The sequence below is a fragment of the Gasterosteus aculeatus genome, chromosome 20 (assembly GCF_964276395.1).
Source record: "Gasterosteus aculeatus chromosome 20, fGasAcu3.hap1.1, whole genome shotgun sequence".
Taxonomy (NCBI): domain Eukaryota; kingdom Metazoa; phylum Chordata; class Actinopteri; order Perciformes; family Gasterosteidae; genus Gasterosteus; species Gasterosteus aculeatus.
Genome location: NC_135707.1, coordinates 3,113,708 through 3,137,849, shown reverse-complemented (window position 1 = coordinate 3,137,849; position 24,142 = coordinate 3,113,708). Strand labels below are relative to the sequence as shown.

Below are 24,142 nucleotides of genomic sequence, written 5' to 3'. Positions count from 1 at the left end.
GATGAAGATGAAAAAAGTGAGCAACATGTCATTCTGCCCACCAGCTCGCCGCTGCTCAGCGCTGCCCCCTGTTGCACTGCAGGCGATACGACACCCAGACCCACACTGAAGTCCCTGAGCATCAGTCACCTTCGTGCAAAAGACCCAATTAAGGCGGGTTGTCACACCTCAGCACTCACTGTGGATCGGATGTAAACAAGAAGCAAACAGCCGAAGCATTCGAATTTCTGCAGAATCCCTCTTTATATTGTCACCAAGAAACACGGCTGCATTACGTCAGCTTTTCCAATGCGCGCGCTCAATAAAACACCGCAGACAAAAATGAAATCTTGCTTTGGTCAAAGGGTGAGACGGTTTCCTGTTTTTTAGTATCAACGTGTCTTCAACACCTGCCTAAGTGCTGCTCTCTCTCTCTCTCTCTCTCTCTCTCTCTCTCTCTCTCTCTCTCTCTCTCTCTCTCTCTCTCTCTCTCCCTCTCTCGCCCTCGTGTCATCACAGCCTGCCTCCTTATCTTCTGCACTCAGTCATGCACTTTGCCATCAGTCAGGTTTGTGGGTCTGTCGCATCATGCTGCTGTTGTGGTGCTGCTGAGGGACTTTATTCAAATCGCCTGAATTAGGAAATAAGCAGAAAACTCCATGCAAGGTAAGCTCGTCAAAGGTTGTTTTGTTACAGGTTCAAAACCCGGTGACGTTAAGCAATAAGAAATAATCCGCTAGGTGAATTTTAACTGGTGAGTTGATGATATCTCTGTGAAATGAAATGAAATTAAGAACAATGTGTGTGCGTTTATTGTCCATTATTCATTATGTGTAGTTATGCAGCATTTCTGCTACTTTAGTTGATTTAACAAAGCTTCCTTTTGTCTGCTGCAAAACTAGACGTTTCCTGTGAAAGAAGAGCTGGTTATATTTTGAAATAGTGTGGCACGTTGCAACAGTGACTGTTAACACATATTCTCAGCGGGCATATCGCCATTGATGCGACTAAAATGGACGCCTGCACATTTTCTTATATTGTAAATGCCGTTTTCTGCACTCGGCCGCTGCTCGTTCTATGGACGAGACAATCGTTTGCATAAGAACGATGGTTCTTGACAGTCAAAACACGGCAGTCGCTCAATCCAGGTTCAACGCGAGGCCGAAAAGAGCCCGAGGTGGTGTAATATCTGGTGGTGTAATAGCTTGCACATTTGACACAAAGTGGAGTTGAGAAATATTGTCCCTTAAGTCTACAAAGGCCTCTCTGGGAAGCAATCTTCCTCGCTCGCACACAACTTCAATGCTTTATGAGGGCGGCGCCAAATTTACAATGAAAAACCCCAAGAACGGTTACAGAGAATAGAACTTTATTCTAGACAACGGGATGAAGCCACAGTGGCCTGACTGGGTTAAAGTGTTCCTACTTGTTTAGAATAACATGCACAGCGTCATGTAAAACCGCGTTCCTTGATCCATTTGAAGGTTTCTTTTTGAGTCTTTGCTTGCTGTCACTTTCATTCACGTGCTTTGCCTCTAAAATATTTTCTGTATAATTTAGGGTAAGCAGTCACAGGTGATCACTCCCTGTTCATCACAGCATCATTTACTTGATCAAATCCTCTCGCATAAGCTTCCCACACTATCAATCTATTGATTGCACACAGTTGATGCATTTAACGGCGGATTGTTCGTCTGCCGGTGACCTTCACCGACCGATTTACTTTTCCGTTACAATACAATCCCTCGTGATTCCAGAAGGGGGCCGTCCTCATCCTGTTAGTTACGATAACAGGCCAAGAACAGAGGTTTGTGATTGTATTAATCTCCGTAGATAACTGAATGCACTCAGTAAAATCCCTGCTAAAGTGATTGTGGAAAATATGGATTAAATTGCTCATTTCACAAAATCTAAATAAATCACATAGACACTTTGAACCTAATCCCGCGTTTTCCCCTTACTTGGTGCCAATCATCAATCTACATGGTTTTAGAAGAGTGAGCTGCCTGGTTTTGGGGATATTATTCACAGTCTAAATCATAATAAGATTATGTAGACCAAAGAAAATAGATTTGAAAGCTCAACAGCGGTGCTTCTTTCCCCAAATCATGACCCGTTTACACACGATAGCCACGTAAAATGTGACAACAATATCTAACAACAAACAATAGCTCAATTGCGCTACAAAATGAAATTCGCCCGATGGATTTTGGGGGTCAACGGCCCCTTTAAAATACCGACGACGTCTAGCGGGGGCAGGTTTGTCGAGGTTTCACTGTGCGAACCTTGGTCAAAGTAAGATGCGTCATAGCGTGCAGACATGTGCATGGAAGCTGTCGTCATGCTGTCAAGCGACAGCTGCTGGAAGGGATGCGATCGCATTCAACACACCAGCAACACACTGGTTGTATCCAATGCACATTATGGACAAGGGTGAAATCAATATGTTCATTATTCCTCTGGTTTATGGTCTGCGATTTAAACCCTGGATCCTTAGGACCATCTCTTCAATATCAGCAGCGGCAGATAGTGTAATGGTCTTTGTCTATTTACCCTGACCTCTAAGTGACTCTCTGTCTTCACTCACCGATGTCAATCTGCCCTTTAAGCACTGAGTTCAATATTGACAAAGAAAAAAAACCAACATGTCAATTTTTACTTTGTTTCCCTATAGGAGGTCTAACACTTCATGTAAATAAGGTTTGTTATCAATAAATGAATGACACAATAATAACGTGTATCAATGTGTCGTACACATCTGCTGACGTTCTCTTAATTTCATGTCTTGCAGTTTACTTTCATTTTCAAACATTATTTGTTATGTCTCAAGTTCATTGATGAAAACCAGTGTTTTTATTTGTTTTAGACGTTTAGATAAGGCTGAAAAATGTTACTTTTGAAGTATTTCCTGCTGTACATCAACAGATATTTTAACAAAGAATGAATATTTTTTTTATTAGAACTGGCCCTGCAATAACAGTTGAAATGGAGCAATGGGAGGTTCAAACAGAAGCCAAAGAGAACACCTCGTCACTGATTGGTATGTTGTCTCAATATATAATATATATGAATAAATTCTTTAGATACCGACGTGGTAAAATGTAAACTGTGAGTTTTTCAGCAAACCTAATGGTACGGGTGCATGCACGATGGCGGTTGTAGTTTCAGTACGCTTGCCCAATAGAATCTATCCAAATGTGTGACTTTCTCACAGACAACAGTTCCTGTGAGAATCTGGAGTGCTACATGGTTCTCACCTGGGCGGAGCAGACGGCCATCGGCTCGATCTGTTTCCTGGCGGGTCCCATCACCTTCCTGGAGAATGCCCTGGTGTTGGGAGTGATCGCCGCCACAGCCTCCCTGCGGCAGCGGCCCACATACCTCTTCATCGCCAGCCTCGCTCTGGCCGACGTCTTCGCCAGCTGCTTCTTCACCACCAGCTTCCTGGACTTTCACCTCTTTCGCCGCAGCGACGGCCCCACTGCCTACCTCTTCAAACTGGGCGGTGTCACCATGGCCTTCACCAGCTCGGTGGGGAGTTTGCTGCTGACCGCGCTGGACCGCTACCTCTGCATCCAGCAGGCCTCCAGCTACAAGCTGCTGCTGACCCGCCGGAGAGCCGTGCTCGGCCTGCTGATGCTCTGGACCGCCACCATACTCGTGTCCTTCTTGCCGCTGATTGGCTGGAGGTGTCCTACAGGGCTGGCTCCACCCTGCTCGCGCCTGTTTCCCTACATCAACCAGGGCTACCTGGCCTTCTGGACCAGCTTCGCGCTGGTGCTTCTGGCTCTCATTCTGTGTGCCTACGCCCTGATCCTGTGGAAGGCACACAGCCACGAGTTGACTATGACCGGCCTCCAGGGAGCAGCGGGGACAGGCCAGGCCCGCATGAGGATCGACATCCGCCTGGCCCGTACCTTTGGCCTGATCCTGATCATACTGGTGAGCTGCTGGCTTCCTGCGCTCTCCTTCATGTTGGCCGACGTCTCCGTGGTCCTGACTCGCACCCAACAGAGGGCGTTCGCCTTCTGCAGCACGCTCTGCCTGGTCAACTCTGCAGTCAACCCGCTGCTGTACGCCCTGCGCTGTCGGGAGCTAAGGGTCGCTCTCCTGCAGCTGGTACAAAGGCTGTGCGTCATTGGAAGGTGTAGAAAGTCTACAGAGGGTTTAGCCGCTGGGTTACCCTCCACGGGAGACAACAACTGTACCGCCATCACTGAGGACGGGACGCCCGGGAACAGAACATAACGCCGGGACCTGAACTGAACAATCAGCAGCCGGACATTAGCAAATTAAAAGGAAATGAAGGAGTAGTTTTCCTGATCGGGGCGTTTTGGGCACTGAATGAAGAATCAAATGTGAGCAGGATTCATTGCCATCAAATTATCAGTGCTGCTATGTATATTAAAGATATTGTGTTCAAGGGTGTGAAACAACAACTCCTGAATATTGTGAGAAGACCTATTAGTGTATTCAACAGGTCAGAAAGCCTATCAAATATGGGAAACATGCCAGGTAATTTGTTTAACTTGTAGTCATGAGATACACATGAAATACAGCTTGTAGAAATCGTTAACATTTCAAAATACAATTAGAACCATTTTAGTGTCAGATTCCTGTGGAAATAAAGCTTATCACCTCCGGGCATTGGTTTCAGGTCAGACAAAGGGTTTATTGTATGTTGGACTGGAATCGAGATGATGTCACGTGGCCGTTTGACCTTTAACCTTTGACCTCTCCGTCTCAAACGTCGGCGCTTTAACCCTCTAGCGCCCGCGCGAGCTGAAGGGCGGACTCGAATCCGGGGCTCACCGTGTGCCGGACAGGTGGCTGCGTTTGCTGTTATGCGTGTTTAATCTGCAGAATTCGTCCCCGGGGCGCGCGGGGAAAGAGGACGCCGTGGTCGGCCTATCCCCTCCGCACATGAATGCCAGGACTCCACAAAAGCTCCATGTACGGGAGGATTTCACACAACGTCCGCGCACGTGAATCCAAGCAGCGCCGCCGAGGTAAATGGAGCACGTGCCAGGAGGGAAAACCAGCACAAACCCCAGAACACTCTTTACTCTCTTTGTGACAACTGGCAGCTGCAGCAAAGCACACAACTGTATGACATTGCACTTAAAAGTCACAGGCGCACACAGTAGACTGAACAAAAACCACTGTAACAAGTCCTTAAAGATGGCTCTTGGCTCATTGAATGTTTATTTAACTCTTCATCATCTCTCAGTGGCTAAAGTCAGCAGCATTCTTGTGTTTGTAATGATTTGTAAGTGTTCCCGTCCTCGTATGAATCTCCTACGCGGGTCTTTGCTATTGCACCAGAGGTGACTGACTGGATACTCCGAGTCTGCTGTGCCAGAAACTCCTTTTTTTTCAGGGGAAGTGGGAACAAAATAAGAACACAGCATTTTTTTTTGACATACTTTTTCCCAAAATCAAGAGTGGGGATAATCACAGGTCGTATACATTACATTTGTAGTTTATATGTAGTAATATCTTTTGTAAAAACTGTTTTAGAGATGTGCGATAGGAGTTCCTATATGCTACTTTGAGGTTACATTTGTATTATTCTGTATAGGCCTACCCCATGGATATGAGTGATGATATACACCAAATATTAGAAACCCCTGTCTCCATACAATAAAAATAATGCTCCTCTGAAAAGGGTTTTCCAACCACTATTCAAAATCATTTGTGTTATTTGATGTGCATGGAGATTATTGCACATGAAACTGGCTGTCACACTGAGATTCACATCCAGAGACTGCAGTGTATAAATTGATGGAAGATTCAGTCCTCAAAAAATGAGAATGCAGTGGTTGTGTGATCGCTGGTTGTTGTAGTGATAGAATAGGTGGGAAATGGAGCTCATAAAACAAACCCAAATGAGAAGAGAAAGCCATCTGTAATCTTCCTATACGAATGTTTTACCGACCGAGAGCTGTGAATGTACAACGCGAAGCCGGACAGAAAATAAATGAACAATGCCGGTAGCCTTCTGAAGGAGTGAAATCACAGTTAATTTTTAATATTCTTGATTTACCCAACGTCCACCACCAGACGTCTCGTGAACCTTCAATTTGAGTTCAACGGAAACTAGAGCCGTCAACAACTGCAGGGATGGTAAGCAAGACATCCTGGCGCGAAGAGCGTTAAAGACAATTTAGTTTGCTCGTAATTGAGCTGTGTATTACTAGTGCAGTTGAAAGATACGTCTGGTTAAAAATACGAACTCAAATCAGTGGAAATGACAATACAATATGTCGCAGATACTTGACACCCCTCTCTTTTCCTCAATGGTACGGTCCGCCATTGTGACGTTTTAAAAATTCAGCAGGCAGGGTCGGCAGTTGGCTCGCTGCTCAGAGAAGAGAATCCGTTGTTGTGGAGAGGAAGAAAGGCTCGAGAAACCCGAGCAACGTTTAACGTTCAAACCACGAGCGTCAGCCCCTCGGTTCTGCGGGTCGTGTGGTTTTTTTTCTTCTCGACTTACTTTTCCAGTTTTATATAGCTAGCATGGCCTGTGGGGCAACATTAAAGCGGTCGATGGAGTTTGAGGCCCTCCTCAGTCCCCAGTCTCCCAAGCGTAGAAGGTGCAATCCACTACCGGGGACTTCTGGCACTCCGTCCCCGCAAAGATGCAACCTCCGTCCCCCGGTCGACAGCCCCGCGCACTCGATGTCTCCCCCGGCTATGGGAGGCGAACACAGGCTCACACCAGGTAAAGAATGCGACGAGGTTATACGTTTCTTTCTGCGTTTCAGGGTGGGTGTCATGGGGGAGGGGGTTTGGGTGGAGTGGACTGGAAGGGATAGCTAGCTAGCGTCAATTGGGACAATCTGAATGGGGGTTGGAGGCTAACGCTAGCTTAGCTTAGCGAAGCTAACGCCAGGAAGCGTCGCGTTCTCGTCAAGTTGGATCTTTTTGTTGTTGTTCTAAATTATAATACGTTGGTATATTTTCAGGAATCTGGGTGGTTTTGAGTTGTGTGTATTCTTGTCCGCTCGTCGTGCTGCGGGCTGAACGAGTTTACGTCGGCTAACGTTGAGTAGCCCGAGAGAAGACGTTAGCTTTAAAGTTCTTCGCGTAGCTGACGTTAATTCAAACGGCGTTACCGTTTCCAGCATGGGACCAGTTGAACGTGGCCGGCCGCACCACCGAAGCTGTACTGTGTGCTATCGTGGCTATTTAATCGGTTTTTAATATTTCCACGTGACCTTTATTATTTGAAAACGGCCAGGATTTAAACAAAAGGACCCGGCTTGTACAATAACAATTGGGGGACCATCGAGCCTGTTGGCTCTCCGGGGAAGACAAATGGCATCCCAGCAGCAGGCACGCCGTGGCGGGCTGTTAATTAGGAGCTGCTGGGGTAATGTTCCTGGGCTTTACTGCCACAATTGTCTGGCATTGAGGTGTGGGGTTGGGGTTGGGGCGGGAGGGGGGGGGATTCCATTATGCACCACAGCCATTTCTATTCCTCTTCAGGCCTGCAGGACATTGTTCATTTCCTTTTATGTCCGCCATCTACTCTCCCTTTGACTTGGGAAGCTGCGCCGTGCGCGTCGGTACACAGCAGATAATTACCTAGATGTGTGCACTGCGATCCGCTGGGGGCTTTCTGCACTGAGGCCTAATCCCGACGCCTTTTGAATGTTAATTTGAAGAAGACAAAAAAAACAACAACCCGTTGACTGACGTCATTGAGTTTATTTTACCACTTCATTGCTGTGGAATGAGAGTATTACAAGATGGAGACAGCTGTGCTGTGCGTCTGTAGACTGTCATCTGTGTGTCTCTCAGGCGTTTCCTCCATCCCGGCCTATTTCAAATGATACATTACTTGTGGTGCTATTTAGCCCTCCTGTTGCGATTAACTGCCTCCCATCTTGCCATCCAGCAGTGGAAGTGAATGAATCCGATGCATTCCGGATAACTGGTTTTAATTGTTGACGTTTTTCATGTAGTGATCCAAGGATTCGTGTTTACTAAGCGGCTGTGTTTAGCCACTTAACCCGTAACAAGGGGATTACATCGTTCTTCTTTTTTTTTCTCCTTCAATGCCATGGATTAAGTTCTTCACATAAATAATGACGGGTGGGCAAATCTCATTCCGCTGTAGTTGTTTGCATCTTTGTTGGTGTCAGCTGATGATGTTCCTGTTCGATTTACCATAGAGATGAATTTTAAACTGAGAATGAAACCGATGTTTGAGCGTTTAGTTTTAAACATGAAACCAACAAGGGCACAGCCCAATTTTTCACAATGTTGCACGCTTTGATTATTTAGTCATCGGGCTTCGGTTGTTCCTGTTTTCTTTGCACGTCTAAAGGAGAGCAAGAAAAGAGGCTTCCTGGTCCGAAGCGTTGTAAGATGAAGCTGGCGGGCGGTGCAGGGAGGTTTTGCTGAGTGCACCGACACGCCCAGATGTGAATGATGGAGATGGAGTTGGCTTCACGGCTGGCTTCGTGTGAAAACGCCTCTGGTGAGCTGCCTTGCTGTCATGCTGGTAAGCAGAAGATGGGTGTTCGAGGGGTGTTTGGTTTCTGAGAAGGCAGAGCGGTTCCTTCCAGATATCTGGTGGCGAAGACGCACTTTGGTTCCTCTGTTATTGCTCACGTATGCAATCTGACTTGCTTATTACGGTTGCCCTTTAGAGGAGTATTCCGCGTGGTATGTTTGTGTAAATGAATCACATCTGCTCTTTTCCCTGTTGTGACGTTGCTTATTTCGCCCTGAACCCCATGCAGCATACAGTGGTGTGTTCCAGTTCTTTCATAGTTTGTCCGCCTGGCTGTGTTGCAGACCCGCAGCTGCAAGGGTGAAGTAATGTACTGTAGATGTGGCTGCTGCAGACGTGATCTCCACAGGTATTCTGCTCGCCTTCGCCCCGCAGAAGGCCCCTTGCGTCTCAAGCGTGCGCCTGTGCCGCAGTTTGCCAAGTGAAAGCCGTTTTGTTTTCATCGAAAGGTCAGCTGTCATCCCTCCCAGTCGTCTTTACCCACTCCTGCTTTCCAGCTATTCAGGTTTGCTCGTGGTGCGTGTGTGGATCCGTTCCGGTCGAGGTATTCTCAGGTAATAATGCAGCTCGGATCGCTCCCTCCGTTCTTCCGTCTCATTCTCGTGCTTTGCTGACATGACAGCAAACTTGCTCTGTGCAGACGTCCGAGTACCAGCAATTAATTGCGACCTCGCTGAACAGTCCAGACTTGAACAAATGATTGTTTTTAACCATTAGTGCTCACTTAAATTCTCCGCTGCACCCCAAGCTAATACCCGCCAGTCGGGACATTCAAAGCCCCCCCCCCCCCTACTCCCACAGTTGTGTGGCAATGGAGGGTGAAAGGAAATGAGTCCGCTTTGTTTTCTCTCCCCCCACCACGTCCAATCTATCTGGCCGATCTCGTGTTGTATTCACCGTGCGGCCTAAGCCTTTTAGCCAGCCTTTCTCCCCCCGCCCGTGCTCCCTTGGCTCCCGGAAGTTTCTGTGATTGATTGCTTGGCCTGGCGGTCACAGGGTCACTGTTGCCGAGCAACACCCACCATCCCGCTACTGGTCGTTGGCAGAGCTGGAAGTGACGGGCAGCAGAAGGTTTTCACTTTTCAGAACATGCCGCGTCTTTTGAGCCGGCTGAAGTGGCAACATTGCTCCGTCGCCTTCTCCACCCAAGATAAATGAGGCCCGGGGCTCCCGATAGAGGTGTAGAGGCGCGGCATGCACACACCTCCCCCTCCTGTGTGACTTAAGTGAGATAAAGTCGCGCCGAAACATTTGCTTATCGGCTCTATTTGAGGACATGCTGTTTTTACTCCTTTTTCCCGTGACTTTTTTTGAACTCGAAGCTTATAAGTTGACGCGTGTGCTGGCTGTGACCCGTGTGAAGCTGTCAAGTCACCCTAAAGAGGACGTATTTGAGAGGATTCAGGGCGAGCCGCTTTAATGAACCGTAGCATCTTTCCAGATGTGTACCTGTGTTACTTTTACTTTTGTTTTAACTCTGTAGCACTGATGCAGGTTTCACTGTAGATCACTACGGCAACAATGACCCTTTGTTATTTAGTAGTTATTTGGATTGGAAGAAACAACCAGACTTATGCAGCACCTTTCATGACTCACATGCTGAATGCTTGATGCTGATCTGGTTTCATTCCGTTCGGCGTGCCATGCACTCACAGGCGATACGGCAGCGTGACGAATACAACAAAGTGTGTGTAAACAAGACTTTAATACCGGTTAGCTGTGTCATGTTGTCGCTGTTTTCCTGCCTGTAGTTTAAATGATTGTGACCACGCTGGCAGTCTTTAAAATCATTCTTATTTACGTTCCTGAATGCACAACGATCGGCTGAGACCTGTGTCGTTCTTACGTTGCAGAACTCTGAAGTATGATGATTTTCATCTGAGGGGACAGTGTTCAAACCGAAGGCTGCAAGCATCGGTGCACACGCCTTGTTCTCCTGCCTGTTCTCCCTCCTTGTATCGCACAGAGCTGCTCGCACAAATCGCTTTGATTTGGTCCGTCCACCCAACCCGGGGCCTCCATCACGCCACTAAAAGCGCCTCAGAAGAAGAAGGCTTCTACTGTGTTGCAGCTCAGTGTAGAGCGCTGATTTTTGTTGAGGCCTTAACGTAAGCCTTCTCCCCCGCTGTGGTGAAGCAGATGTCATAAATGACTTTTGGGAGAGAAGTGAAGTTGATAGTCACAAGATCAGTGTGTTTTTAGTGTGTCTCTAATACAAGTCCATCACGCCTCTACTTCCTGTCAATGATTGTATGTTTTGGAGCTAATCTTAGGTGAAAGACAAAACAGGAAGTGGGCATAGCTTTAGTCTATCAACAGCCCTGTGGGGGTTCACGCCTTCCTGTAATGGTCCATATTAACGCTGGAGTACATTCAACAGCGTGTGATTGTAGTGGAAGCAGAATTGAAAAAAACATAAAAATGCGGATTCATTCACTTTTTTTTTTTTCTGTAATGAACAACTACTGCTAGTGGAGGGATTCAGAATTCCCTTTTCACATTCAAAATGGAGAATTTAAATGACACATTCTGCATTTGTAGACCTGTGACTTGCCTGCAAAGCCGCTTGTGGGCATTTGATCACAAAAATAAAACCTGTGAGTAACGACGCAAAGTGAATTTGTTGCTTCCAGAAGCCCGTCCGCAGCGTCCCTCGTAACGGGCAAAGCGTTGAGTGTGTGTGTGAGCAGCCTTCCTGCTTTGGGGCGTCCTCTGTCCTGGTCTAACCCGTCTGTCCTTGTGTCTGTTCTCCCCCTACAGAGCAGATCTTCCAGAACCTCCGTCAGGAGTACAGCCGGATCCAGAGGCGGCGGCAGCTGGAGGGGGCCTTCAACCAGACCGAGGCCTGTAGCTCCAGTGACTCCCCCAGCCCCAGTTCCTCCATCAACGCTCCCAGCTCCCCCCCAGGTAAAGAGAATTTAGGCTTTGACCACACTCATACACGCAGGCTTTACGTGGTCATGTACCGCTGTGATGAGTGCAGCTATGGGAGTACTGGTGGCACTTGGTGGGTGTTTTCAGTACCAATACTGTACTTTTGCCACACGGGTGATTTAAATAACATGTCTGCTTTGTTTTGTTCTGCTTAGCAAGTCCGTGAAGTGACAGCAGAAAGACCCACCTAGAAAAAGGGACAACCGCTTTAGGCCTAATCTTTGTAACCGTTAGGAACGATACGGTCTAAAGAGGCAGAACAATCACAAGGGGCGGAGGAATTGTGATTCCAGATGTGAGTTTGTGAAAGATTTATAGTTGTTTGTGCCAAATCCAGCCCACTGGTGAAATGGAGACGCCCCTCTTGTCTGCTCGCTCTCTCAGAATACCATTCTGCTTTATGCATGTTTCAGATGGAACTTCAAATACACTGTACTTCCAGCCTCAATCATATCCACAAAATCATGTAGATGGAATAGTTAACTATGAGCTCAAAACTAAATATGAACACGTTCATAAATCCACATCTGTCTATGAATTGACGTCCAAGTTGCTTCAAAATGTCCCAACAGGTCGTTATTTACTGAATCAAACGTCGCCACCTCGGCACGTGAAATGCAGCTCGACTGATGGATCGACTTTCTCGACCGCGTTGAGCCGTCACGGGACAGAACTCGACACAAGTGGACGTTTGTCTCTCTGCGCTTCCCTTCGGGGACACTTTAGTGCCGCAGCAGTCGCGTTGCACTTTGACGCTTTCAGCACAATTCTGGCATTTGGGGTGCAAGATGTAATCCAGGCCTCCACCGTTTTCTTTCACTCATCGCTCTGCAGGGTCGTAGATCACGGCGACCGCGCGGTCACCAAACCCGGCCCCTCGCCGTCTCTGAGACGGCCATTAAAGAGCCATCCTCGCCCAGCCGTCCTCTTCTGGGATTTACCAACTTGTTTTAGTCTGAGCGGCTCAAAGCCCACTGACAGACATTAGGGGACGGGGGGGCGGGGCATGTTAGTGCCGCATGACCCCGTTGGCTGACAGAGGTGAGGGACGACAGACCGCAAAGAAAAGCTGTAAATCTGCACCTGGTAGAGGACTCGTTTCTGGAGAGGACATTTCTGTCTCACTGAGTGAATTTGACTTTTCTTTTTTTCTTTTTTTTTTAAATGGCCGGTTCTGATCTTGTTTTCTCAGGTGCCTCGAGGAAGGACCAGCCCTCGTTTACGCTGAAGCAGGTGAGCTACCTGTGTGAGCGGCTGCTTAAAGACCACGAGGAGAAGATCCGGGAGGAGTACGAACAGATTCTCAACACAAAACTCGCAGGTGAGAAACGTCGGCCTTTTCTGTGGAGGACAACAAACCGCCAGCATTCACCTTTCACGTGCACAGCGCTCGTCATGGCTCGCTGTGTGAGAAACATCCCGCCCACTTCCTAGTGCGTGTGTGTGCGTGTTATCACAGCTGGTGTCCATGGCTCCCCCAAACAGAGTTTATACATAAATACACAGGCTGTAACCGGGAAATGAGAGGAATTGGAATAAAGAGGAGAGGATTTTGCAGCCGGGGGCCGTACGTTGTGGTTGAATCTCCTGAACGCGTCCTCACCTGGTTCTTCCCTTCTTTCCAGAGCAATATGAATCTTTTGTGAAATTCACACAAGACCAGATCATGCGAAGATACGGAGCCCGGCCGGCTAGTTGTAAGTATCCCGCCTGCTCCGTTGCTCCGTCACAGCGCACGTTTCCTTGTTTAATCTGTGCTGGGATTGAAACGGGTGGAGCGGATTATCGTCTCTGACCTCCACCTCTGTCGTTTCAGATGTCTCTTGAACTCACCGCGATGAGATCCCAACCTCCTCTCACTAGACGGCGGCTCTTCTACAGCGCCCCCCCTCCACCTTCTTCTCCCAGTTAATTTTCATATTATTTCCCTGCCCTGCCCCTGCCCTGCCCCCTCCCCGTGTTAAGCTGTTTGGGTGTCATGGTTTGTCCCCTTTTTAATCCACGTGTCGTTTTCTTACTTCAAAGCTGTTGCTGCTGGCCAAAAGTTACAAGAATATGAAAGATAAACTTCAACGCCCACTTTTTCTTTTGTTCATATGCGCTTTGTGCAAATCCTTACTGAAGCAGATCTGTGTCAAATCTCCAAAGCGTTTTGGCTCATGTGATCATTCTGTATAATCTTCCAGCAGCTGTAGTTAATGGCTCCTGCTTCTGACATCCCCCCCCCCCCCACACACACACCCTTCTTGGCTTTTCCTGCCACCCCCACCCCCCCTCACAACTCTTTACCTAAAGTTTTTTGTCCCTTTTAAAAAAAATAAATAAATAAAAAGTTCTGTGATTTAAAGCCTGTGGTGTTTTCTTGGAGCCAGGCGGTGTCGCACAAAAGTAGAATAAAGAAATCCAGGATAACTGAAAAGGCGCCGCTTGACTCGATGTGATCCGCTTGTCGCGGCTTAATCGGTTGCACGTTTGCCGGGATGAGAAGTGAAGCTCCGGTCAATCCAGATGTACACAGCTGGGATAAGTGCACGTTCACGGCTTTCTTAAGGAGACCACGGTATCGACCCGATTTACTGATGCGAAAATGGCGTGCGCAGCATATTTTTAACCAAGGTTCGCTCTTGCTTCAGTTGCTTGACCCTTTTCCCAAGAGTTTCCTTTGCCATTGTGAAAACGTTTCCAGTCAATTCTTCCTTTGCGTCGACGGCTTGACTTCAGGCCTTTGATCCTTGTTCTTGCTGCCACGCTGGTTATCAACTGTCAAGTTTCGTGTGTTTTTCCTGATTAACCACGGCTCTGCCCAAACTTGAAAAGAGCTTTCTCTCCGGTGGACACAAAGGACAACTCGAGAGAAAGCTCTTTTCAAGTTTGGGCAGAGGCAAGGAAATGGCAAAGGAAACTCTTGGGAAAACGGTCAAGCAACTGAAGCAAGAGCGAACCTTAGCTAAATCTGCTTTCACTAAGTAAAGCAAAGCATGAACAAACAAATCATACTGTCCTACCAGCTGCGTCTCTGGGAGATTAGGAGCCGTGGCCACAGTGTCCTTTGCGTCCACCGGAGAGAAAGCTCTTTTCAAGTTTGGGCAGAGCCGTGGTTAATCAGGAAAAACACACGAAACTTGACACCCGCTGAGCAGCGACTAATTATGGGAAATGAGGTGACTCAAATATGCAGAAAAGAATTCAGCAGCTGTAATTAAGCAGAAAACGCCTGGCAGACGATCGTGGACCGACTGAATGCAGAAGGATTTAAAAATATCTACTTACCAGGAAAGTTGAACTGTTTTAATTGCTTTTAATTTTTTTTTATTGCCGTCTATGTGCTGGTTTTACTGTAAAGTGTTTGAGTAGCCTACAATGTAAAGTACTATATAAATAAAATATAGTTATTCACCAACACCAGGCTTCACCCCCAGCTGAGGAATTGGCCCTTGTTTTGAACCAAGGCAGGCCACTGATGGAGGGATTCAGGGTGGGGCAGATACTGACCTGCAGAAACTGCCCTCTTCATACATTCTACATCAAACACAACTCTCAGTGTCAGGGCTTCTTCATCCAACACGTGGTTCAGAAATGGGCATCATGGTGCAGGAAGAAACACCGGGGAACGGGACTTTTAATATCGGACTCCTCACGTCTACAATTGATCACTGCGCAGTTTCGCCCACCAAGCTGATGACAGCAATAGTGACAAGTAATGCATGTTAATGGAAATGAATCCGAACACATTCAGAGGACAACGGAACAACTGTTAAACACGTTTGTTTGGGATCAGAGCGGCGGCTGATTTAACACACGAGACTCCGGGATTAATCTTCGCCTGGCTGCAAAGCATAAATCACCATGGTTACGTGGATGGGTTCAATTCAACCTGCTTTCGTGCAACCAAGTCCAAGCTAAATGCATCCAGCATAACGTGAATATCCCGGCTTAATCCCTTATCCTGGTTTCGTGCAATAGCCCCCATGATGTGTCTTCAGTGGTGGGGGTCGTTCTCAGCCGACGAGTTTTCCCTGTTGAATTTTTTGCCGACCACCTAATTGATTCAAAAGTTATATCGAGATAAACTTGTTTCTAAATCATTGCAAATGTATTTTAGAAGGGCTGTCAACATTAACGCGTTAATCTATGCGATGGATGTGGCCAAGATTAATGCAAGAAAATATTTTTACGCAATTTTGTTTACTTCATGTGTGCCGGAAGTAAACAAAATTGATCCCCGGAAACGAAACCGTGAAGAACTGTGCAGTGGCAACTCAAGTCTAATGTCATCACAGTCACAGCTTTAAAAAGGGTTTAGTATTAAGCCTCCCTTTTCCAATATTACAATACAAGAGGAACATTTTCCACCTAATTACTCCTGTTTATAATCCACCACCATCATCTAAAAAACGGATTCTCTTCTATAACAACCACCGATCCTTTGTTTGGTTTCACACGATATACACGGTGCTCAAGGACCTCCAGTCACACACGTGCACATCACTGTAGACCTTTGGAAATAGTATCACTGTGCTGAAGTAGCTTTACAATTCTGTCCTGTTGAAATCAAATGTGTTTAGTTATAGTTTCCTTTTATAGTCAACGTGACAAAGTTGATTTATAAAGTATATTTAAACTGAATGCTGTTATAATACTCCTACTTCTTCAAATTCAGAATGCTGGAACACACTTTGTTGGCAGCCAAGTGCTGCTAGACTAAGGTTTTTAAGAGGAAAGTTAAGTCGCAAATGTGGACAGATCATTAGTTCATTTGTAGATTCATTTTCATGTTTTTATTTAATTCGTTTATATTCTTTTTTTGGTGTACAATTGTTAACCAATGTAAAAACAGTTTCCTCACAATCTACGTCTCGTTCTATTCTTTTGCCAACCTCAGCTTTAGTGATCAGGCAAATATGTATGTTTTCATGTGTAACTGAATTTCAGTTCCAATAGAACTTTTCATTCAAAAGAAACAACCTTAAAAATGGTATTTTTACAACAATAAACTCTGACATCTAGTGGTCATATTGTGGCAGCAGGGCAATTTTCTGAATAGTGGCAATAGGAAAAATAGGCAAACAAACAGAATATTCATGCAGAGGAATTCCTCCATGTGCCAGTTGTATTCATTTCATTTTAATTTGTAAAGCCCAAAAAGGCAAATTACAAAATTGCCTCAGGGGGGTTTACAGTCTGTACACATGCGACATGGTCTGGCCCGAAACCCTCACATCGGCACAGCAAAAACTCCCCAAACAATGAAAACCCTTCGTTCAACATGTTCCACTTGGTGGAAATCTGCCTCCAAAATGATTACATCTTTGTAGTTTATTAAAAATACATGCAAATACATGCAAAATACATGCAAAATACAATTAAAAATACATGCATTCTAAAGTTATTAGTCTTTTAAAGAAAAAAGAAATTGCGATTAATCTAGATTAAGATGAATTAGTGATTAAAAAAAATATATATATAGATAGCTCTAATATACAGTATATAAATATCCCTAATATTATATATATATATATATATATATATATATATATGTATATATATATATATATATATATATATATATATATATATATATGTATATATATATATATATATATATATATATATGTATATATGTATATATATATATATATATATATATATATATATATATATATAGGCATATATATACATGTCATATGTATATATATATGTCAGAATATAATAACTACCATGAATATTATTCTATTACCCTAGAATTGTGATTAATCGCAATTAATACATTTCAAAAATGAATCTATTGACTGCCCTTTTTTTCAGAATAAAATACTGTATATTTTTTGATTTCAGTAATTGGCTAGAAATTATTCATAAAGTATATGGGTCGTTTATGGGCAATCCAAGAGAAATTGTATATATATATACACAGTATGTATAGACAAACACACCCACAGGTCAAGAAATAACAGAAGGAAAACCCATCAATGGTAATAAGTTGTCGTGAAGACTAACTGGATGTTCACTCAAAGGGGTTCAAGCCTAAAGGTTCCTGGTTATAGCTGGTTTTTAATATAGAACATAAACGTTGTGTATGTCAGAACGGTCAATGACATGGTTGACCAGCGATTTCGCGGTGATTAATACGTCCTGTTACATGACCTGCTGATGACACTGGAAAGAGAAAATGTTTTATTAAATAGGAGGATGCTCCTTTGTCGTTGCTGGTAAACTCTGCTGCCACCTTGTGGTTCCTGTGCGTCACTGCAGCGTTTCTTTTACACTTCACCCGCACTGCGCTTTACTCAACCGGGAGCTGTGTTACATTTGAATATAGGACCCCGTAACAGCTGTTATTGCCTCTTCTTTCTTCCTTTTTGCCGTGCTGTGCAGGAGGGGAGGTGGGCGGAAAGGGGGAGGCGGTCTGGATAATGGGTCTGTGACGTCACCGAGCTCAGGTGTGGCGCGGGGGAAGCAGGTATATCGGCCGTTGTCGTCGCAGGCTGCCGGGGCTTCGCGGTCTTTCTGTGGCTGAGCTAAAGGGTCCACGAGGAGCTCGTTCTGGACGCAGGAAGGAAGCTTCTCTCGGGAAGAAGCAATGGAAGCTCTATAATTATCTCAAAGTGGCTTTTCTTTCTTTTTCTTTTCTTCTTGGAGTCCCACCGCGACGGTCGGGCTGAAGAGGAGGAGGAGGAGGAGGACGAGGAAGAAGAGAGCGAACCAACGCCTTAAACCCGCGCTACGTTAAATGAACGAGTGTCTGCGGCTGATAGATTTGAGCTCCGTGGAATCGATATTTGTGCGCGTGCGGCCGCCTGGAGACAGCTGCTCTCTTCCTGATAAATATTTAGGTGAGTAAAAGTTGAGTCGAATTCGAACCAAATGATAGGGAACGTAACATCATCATCAACAACAACAACAACAACAACAACAACAACAATAATGCATTAAGTTGTCCGCTGTATAGTTTTTGGTCATCTACAAAACCCGAGTATGGACACGACGGTGAGCGGAAACGCTCAATAAATTACAGTAAATTTAAGTAATGTTAACTTTATTATCGACCAGCTTCTGCCCACTGTCAACATTTTACTCGGCCCAGACGTTAAAAGAGGAATTAATAATATTTCAGGTTTTAGTGCAAAACTTTAGGGTCATTCATTCAGAGTATTTTGTACTAGACTGTTTACATCGCAGTACTCGTCTCCGTGGTCTGAACTGCGCATGTGCGTGTTACAATACAAGTACACACCTGTAGATGCATTTCACGTTGTCAGTGGAGGTTCAACAAGTATTTACTTATTTCATCTCCCAAAGAGAGAACATGTCATTTCCGCGGTGTAACGTTAAGATTATCAGTAACGTGATAAGACATTTTTATTTTATTTATGGTGATTCTTTCACACTTTAAATCTTCAGGGAAGTGAACGTGTGTAATATAGATACAAGCCTCTCACAATAACTGTACTTCTCAGTATTATTAATCGCAAATTAATTATCGGATGCTGCCGTTTCAACCCGACCACAACCATCTCCTCCTGGGTGTAGATCTGCAGCGGTGATGGAGGACCTGGACCTGGAGCAGCAGGAGCCCTTCCCCGTGGACCGGAACGGGCGCCGCCTAGGCGACGCGGCCGACCAGCCCGACGGCGGCCGGCCGGCGGGTTGCTGCGAGAGGTTCCAGCTGTCCGTCTCCAAATGGATGCTCCCGGAGGACCACCGCGAAAAGTACCTGGAACGGGCCAACTGCTGCCCGCCGCCCATCTTCATCGTCCTCATCAGTATCGCCGAGGTAGCCGTAGGAGACCGGAGCGATCCGCGTGGATTCCGTGGTCTTTGGTCATGCATGAGTGGACACATCTGCTGTGATTGTGTGTGGTGGATGTAGCAGATGAAGAAGTCGTATCTGTGGCGGGATATCGGGGAAAACGATTGACCCTTCGATCAAAATGGTACAGCAGCGTTTGGACCAAATACCTCAATATCAATAGCGTCAATATAGTTTTATAGTTTACTATTGTTGCTTCACCAAAATGACGTATGATAAATGCTCATTATTATATTAAGATATCCAAAATATAAAGTATTTTCATAACAACATCCATAAATGAGCGTATGTTGTTTTCCTGACTGATGAAGTGAAGTCACGTGTGACGTTAAAACACCACCCGATCCCCACTGGTGGGATTCACAGATGCTTTTCCCCGACGCGCAAACAGAAAGCCACTGTGGCCTTTTCAGATTGAAGTAAATACAGTGTGGAATGTGGAGGATCAGTGGGGGATTTGTTGAAATTACATGGCGGGAGAGGGAGAGGGGGGGGGGGGGGGGGTGTGTGCCTCACTGTGGCCTGAAATCTATGCATAGCATTTAACATTGATCCCGCTACCTTTTTAAAAGTCAGACCGTTGTAAATCTCCTTCTCGGAGACTTGACTCGTGTGTGTGTGTGTTTTTCGGCTCTCGGCCAGCTGGCGGTGTTCATCTACTACGCGGTGTGGAAGCCTCAGAAGCAGTGGGTGACCCTGGACGAAGGCATCTGGAAAAGCCCCCTGACGTACAAGCCAGAGGTGCGGCAGGAAGCGTGGCGCTTCATCTCCTACATGTTTGTCCACGCCGGGTAAGTTGCGGGCCGGCCCGTTTTTAAAATACTTTTAACTACACCGAGGAAGCTCGGGGGAAGGGACACGGACACCTGACGGTGTCGCGGCCATGGAGCCGATCGTCTCTTTGTTTTGACTTTGGAACCGCTTCTAAAGGCCGTTACAAAGGCCAGAAAGCAGAGGTGTCCAAACACGACCGGAGTCCTGTGACGTGGCAAGCAAAGGAAAATCATGTGAACATAAGCAACAGGAAAAAACAAAACCCAAACCCTGAAGCACAAAGGACGAGTGGATAAGAGGACGAGTGATCACAGACATCAAACAGGATCCTGAGACAAGAAGCAAGAAACGCAACGAGCCGCCCAGTTGCACAAGAGGACACGTTCCTTCATTACAACACACACACACACACACACTACTCTCCAGTGTACAACACGTCGTTTTAATGCCCTCATATTGGCCCTAATTGCATTTGTTAAAACATAAAGGGCCCAACTGTTTCTAGAGTTTTGGACTCTGGAGAAGCAGCTTTGTAAAAATGTAATTTCATTTAAAGTAAACTTTCTTCTCTTCTCCGCCCGTCTCTAGGGTGCAGCACATCTTTGGAAACCTGGTGATGCAGCTGCTGGTGGGCATCCCGCTGGAACTGGTCCACAAAGGATTCGAAGTGGGAATGGTTTACATGGCGGGCGTCCTGGCAGGTCATCCGTTTTTTTTCAACTGCATTTCATATTTTATATTCGTCGTGGGCAGTTACTGGAGCAGCTCCAGCGAGCCGGACTCCATCTGCGTTTTCCCCCTCGGGACATCTGGAAGTTGTTTCTTCCTGTTTGTGTTAGCGGGCTTCCTGTCAGAAGTGCCACTGATTTTTTTTCTTTTCTTTTTTTTGCTCGCGGATGCTTCCCGTCTCCCCTCAGGCTCGTTGTGCAGCTCCATCTTTGATCCCCTCAGTGCTCTGGTGGGAGCTTCTGGGGGAGTTTATGCCCTCATCGGGGGGTATTTTATGAACGCAGTGGTGGTGAGTTCCAAGTTGGGCGTCAGCATTTCACCCTGCAGTTTTTGAATTATATTTGACCATATTTGGTCTGTACAGAATTTAAACCTCATTTAAAATGTCCTGCGGTCGTCCAAAACATCGTGACATCATAGCGTGTGAACAGGACCAGCTCACTCAAAGCTTCCAAACAAATGTCATATGTATTTCACAGAATTTCCGAGAGATGATTCCTGTTCTCGGAGTATTTCGTATCCTCGCTATCGTGATATTCGGTACGTTCTCCTGCGTTTTTCTTTCGTTTAGTTCATCGCACTTTAAAGGTCTTACATTTGATACCGTTTTCTTTCTCCAGTTGCCACAGATTTTGGATTTGCCTTCTACAGGAGGTTTCTGTCAGAAGACGCCGGTTTGAAGGTATGACAGTGGATGGGGATCAGGTCAGATCAGCTAACTTCCCCCCCCCCTGAAAACCAACACACTGATGACCTTTGTCCTTTTAACTCCGTAGCTTCACTTTTCAGCAAATCAACTGTTTATCTATCCACTTCCTTATTCCTTCCTCCATGTTCTCATCTCCGTCCCCCCGCCGGGGGGTCGTTGTTTTGGCGGTTAAACTGCTTCTGGATCTTTCGGGCGTGAAGTCGGGCGGATTGACAGGCGCCTGTGTTCATCACTGCATCCCGTTCTCCCCCCCCCCAGGTGTCCTTTGTGGCGCACTTCGGAGGGATCGTGGCGGGGATGACCGTCGGCTACGTCTTCTTTAGCGCCTACAACCAGAAGCTGCTCAAAGACCCCCGCTTCTGGCTGTGCATAGTCGGGTATCTGCTGTTCCTGATCTTTGCCGTGGTTTTCAATATCGTCCTGAGCCCAGCGCCGTAGGAACGCCGGCTCCGTCTCTCACAGCGTAACACCGAAGGCCTTGATGTCACTCACTCAGGAAGCCGTACTTCACTTGTGAAGTGCACAGGGTATTTTTTTCTACTATCATATTGTGTATTTTTAGAGCTGAACTTGTGAGTTCAAGGCCACCGGTGCCTCATGCTGTTCATGTGTTACATGCAGAAGGACTATTTTAATTTACAACTGGATTAAATCTTATCTGTAACTTTTTAATGGGTTGTGTTTTATTTGAGTGTTTTGTATGTTTTTACACCTTTGAGTATCAAAATACTGCTCTAATTTAATGCCATTTTTTCAAACTGTTAAATGGAAGAACTTTTAATCTTTAATATTTTCTGTTGATGGTAAAGCACTCCTATGAGAGTATTCATTAAACGTAGTAAATTAAGAAAGAGATTAAAGGAAGCGTCGTGCTGCGGCTGAATGTCACCTTATTGTTCCAGCCACATCCTGTTGTTGACTCATTATTGTCATTTTCTAAAAATGTTGATTAGTTTTCCCTTCATGCTGATAGCTTTTCAGCCTTGAACTCCTCTAACGTTGCCTTTTGTTTCACTGCAAACGAGTGCAATGAGTGTTCGATAATGAGCGATTCCGGAGCACGAAACTGTCCGGTTAAAAATGTGTTGGTACATTTACATTTTTATGAGTCTATAGATGAACACATTCAAATTACTGGCCTGGGAATGACAACAGGCGCAGTTAATAAATCAGCAATGTTCATTTGGTGAACTTTGACCCACCGAAGCCTCCAACACTCAACACATGTTTTGCATCTCAATGCCTCTTTTTAAAATGTCTTTAATGTTTTGTTTAAACATAATTTTTGCCATATTGAATCTGGACTTTGGCAACAGAGGATGATTCATTGTGATGATTTAGCAAGTGAAGGCCACATTTCCAATGATGGTCCGATCGGTGGCCAATAAGCACGTGACCCGGCGTGTGCAGCAGTCTGCTGTCTGATGCAGCCGGGTCGCCGCCATGGGGGAGGCGAGGGGAGGGTGGGGGCCTGATAGTACCTGAATGTGGCCCTCTGTATGGAAACTTTTTTTAGTTTCCAAACACAACACATCAATATAACTTAGTGCATCAATATTCAATTATAGGCTTGTGGGACTTCACCCCGAAAACGATGGGAAAGTGTATGTTGTTGTTCCGTGTAGTGCAGCACTCAGAAAATCAGTAGTCTGGACAACAACATCGGGATTTCAGCTCTTGTATATTTAATGAAATACTTGCTGGTCAGCTGTCCTGCTGTGGAGCATCTGCATTTCTTATTGAGAATGTGAAGCTACGTTACTGTTTCTCAGTCGACAACGGAGGCCGTCGGCTTGTAAACGCCTCGTGACGTAGAGGTTAAAGTGATAATCCAATAAAGCACGTTGTGACATTTATTTAAGAGTTGAATACTGGACTTTTGCTGATGAGAACTTGAGCAGTTTGAATCTGTTTTAAGACCCGAAAATAGTGCATAAAATGTGCATATCAGGGGAATGCCGGTGTTACTTCCATCAGAAAAAATCTCTGTACTTTAGACCTTTAGGCTGTCGACACACAGACACGACCTCCTATGACCTTAATGTGTTTGTGCTCGACTAGTCGAATCGATCCGCTTGGCAAAGTGTTCAAACAGTTTTAGGTCAGAAGGCAAAAGTTCAGCTTCCTGAACCTTGTCAATCAAATATCCGAGCTTTGTAAAACAAACATTTCATATCAAGGGGCGTGACGCCGTAACGTGACCCGCGGCGCATTTAAAGGTGTCAGATTAGACGTTGCTTAGACTGTTGGCAAGCACGCTCATCTTTTGGGATATAATTCTAGTAAATTGCATAAAACAAGGTGTCCGCTGCATGAGAACCTGATTGAATCTACAGAGGAATGAACTCAGACATGATGGCGAATCGATTACTTTGCTGTAGTAGAAAACTATTGATTGTACAAGCCTCGTTAGATCACTGACTGGCATCGATGATGCGGTGGTCCAAACCACAGTGTTTGCACATGGAGCAATTAGGCTTCCAACAATTGAGTGTTAACAAATCCTGAATTTGCGAAAAAAACATCTATTAGGAAGCAGCTGGGTTGTTTAACTCCGTGGAGTTGAGTGTATGCAGCATTTCTGTAGGATATAAGGAAATAAAAGGCACAAACAACACGCCCGAGCTGCAGATATTGAGGTCATTATCAGGGCAACAGCCGGTTGCCGCCCACCGTTGTGAGG

General features: G+C 45.7%; 3 protein-coding genes across 5 annotated transcripts; all 3 read left to right on the top strand.

Annotated features, from left to right (window-relative positions):
* Positions 1-494: 494 nt before the first annotated feature.
* On the top strand, positions 495-5,646 carry cnr2 (cannabinoid receptor 2). The gene is made up of 3 exons (XM_040164203.2): positions 495-645; positions 2,940-3,019; positions 3,194-5,646. Exons 2-3 carry the CDS (start codon positions 2,965-2,967, stop codon positions 4,225-4,227), a joined length of 1,089 nt encoding a protein of 362 aa, XP_040020137.1. The 5' UTR covers positions 495-645; positions 2,940-2,964; the 3' UTR covers positions 4,228-5,646.
* Positions 5,647-6,070: 424 nt separating this feature from the next.
* On the top strand, positions 6,071-13,784 carry akirin1 (akirin 1). Of its 2 annotated transcripts, XM_078094516.1 has the most exons (6): positions 6,813-8,491; positions 9,001-9,057; positions 11,264-11,410; positions 12,630-12,758; positions 13,063-13,134; positions 13,254-13,784. In XM_078094516.1, exons 1-6 carry the CDS (start codon positions 8,416-8,418, stop codon positions 13,262-13,264), a joined length of 492 nt encoding a protein of 163 aa, XP_077950642.1. In that variant the 5' UTR covers positions 6,813-8,415; the 3' UTR covers positions 13,265-13,784. The 2 variants fall into 2 exon arrangements, with proteins under 2 accessions (XP_040020141.1, XP_077950642.1); XM_040164207.2 differs by lacking the exons at positions 6,813-8,491; positions 9,001-9,057 and adding an exon at positions 6,071-6,703.
* A 3,891-nt stretch (positions 13,785-17,675) lies between these two features.
* rhbdl2 (rhomboid, veinlet-like 2 (Drosophila)) lies at positions 17,676-22,131 on the top strand. Of its 2 annotated transcripts, XM_040164201.2 has the most exons (8): positions 17,676-18,270; positions 18,968-19,211; positions 19,890-20,038; positions 20,610-20,722; positions 20,939-21,039; positions 21,230-21,290; positions 21,371-21,432; positions 21,718-22,131. In XM_040164201.2, the coding sequence occupies exons 2-8, from the start codon at positions 18,981-18,983 to the stop codon at positions 21,895-21,897; spliced, it is 897 nt and encodes a 298-aa protein (XP_040020135.1). In that variant the 5' UTR covers positions 17,676-18,270; positions 18,968-18,980; the 3' UTR covers positions 21,898-22,131. The 2 variants fall into 2 exon arrangements, with proteins under 2 accessions (XP_040020135.1, XP_040020134.2); XM_040164200.2 differs by having other exon boundaries at positions 20,610-21,039.
* Positions 22,132-24,142: the final 2,011 nt, after the last annotated feature.

Coding starts and splice junctions, on each gene's coding strand:
- cnr2 (XM_040164203.2), top strand. CDS start 2,965: ATGGAGCAATGGGAGGTTCAAACAGAAGCCAAAGAGAACACCTCGTCA. Junction 3,020..3,193: donor GAACACCTCGTCACTGATTG/GTATGTTGTCTC, acceptor ACTTTCTCACAG/ACAACAGTTCCTGTGAGAAT.
- akirin1 (XM_040164207.2), top strand. CDS start 6,499: ATGGCCTGTGGGGCAACATTAAAGCGGTCGATGGAGTTTGAGGCCCTC. Junction 6,704..11,263: donor CGAACACAGGCTCACACCAG/GTAAAGAATGCG, acceptor CTCCCCCTACAG/AGCAGATCTTCCAGAACCTC. Junction 12,759..13,062: donor TCTCAACACAAAACTCGCAG/GTGAGAAACGTC, acceptor CCTTCTTTCCAG/AGCAATATGAATCTTTTGTG.
- rhbdl2 (XM_040164200.2), top strand. CDS start 18,981: ATGGAGGACCTGGACCTGGAGCAGCAGGAGCCCTTCCCCGTGGACCGG. Junction 19,212..19,889: donor TCCTCATCAGTATCGCCGAG/GTAGCCGTAGGA, acceptor GCTCTCGGCCAG/CTGGCGGTGTTCATCTACTA. Junction 21,433..21,717: donor CAGAAGACGCCGGTTTGAAG/GTATGACAGTGG, acceptor CCCCCCCCCCAG/GTGTCCTTTGTGGCGCACTT.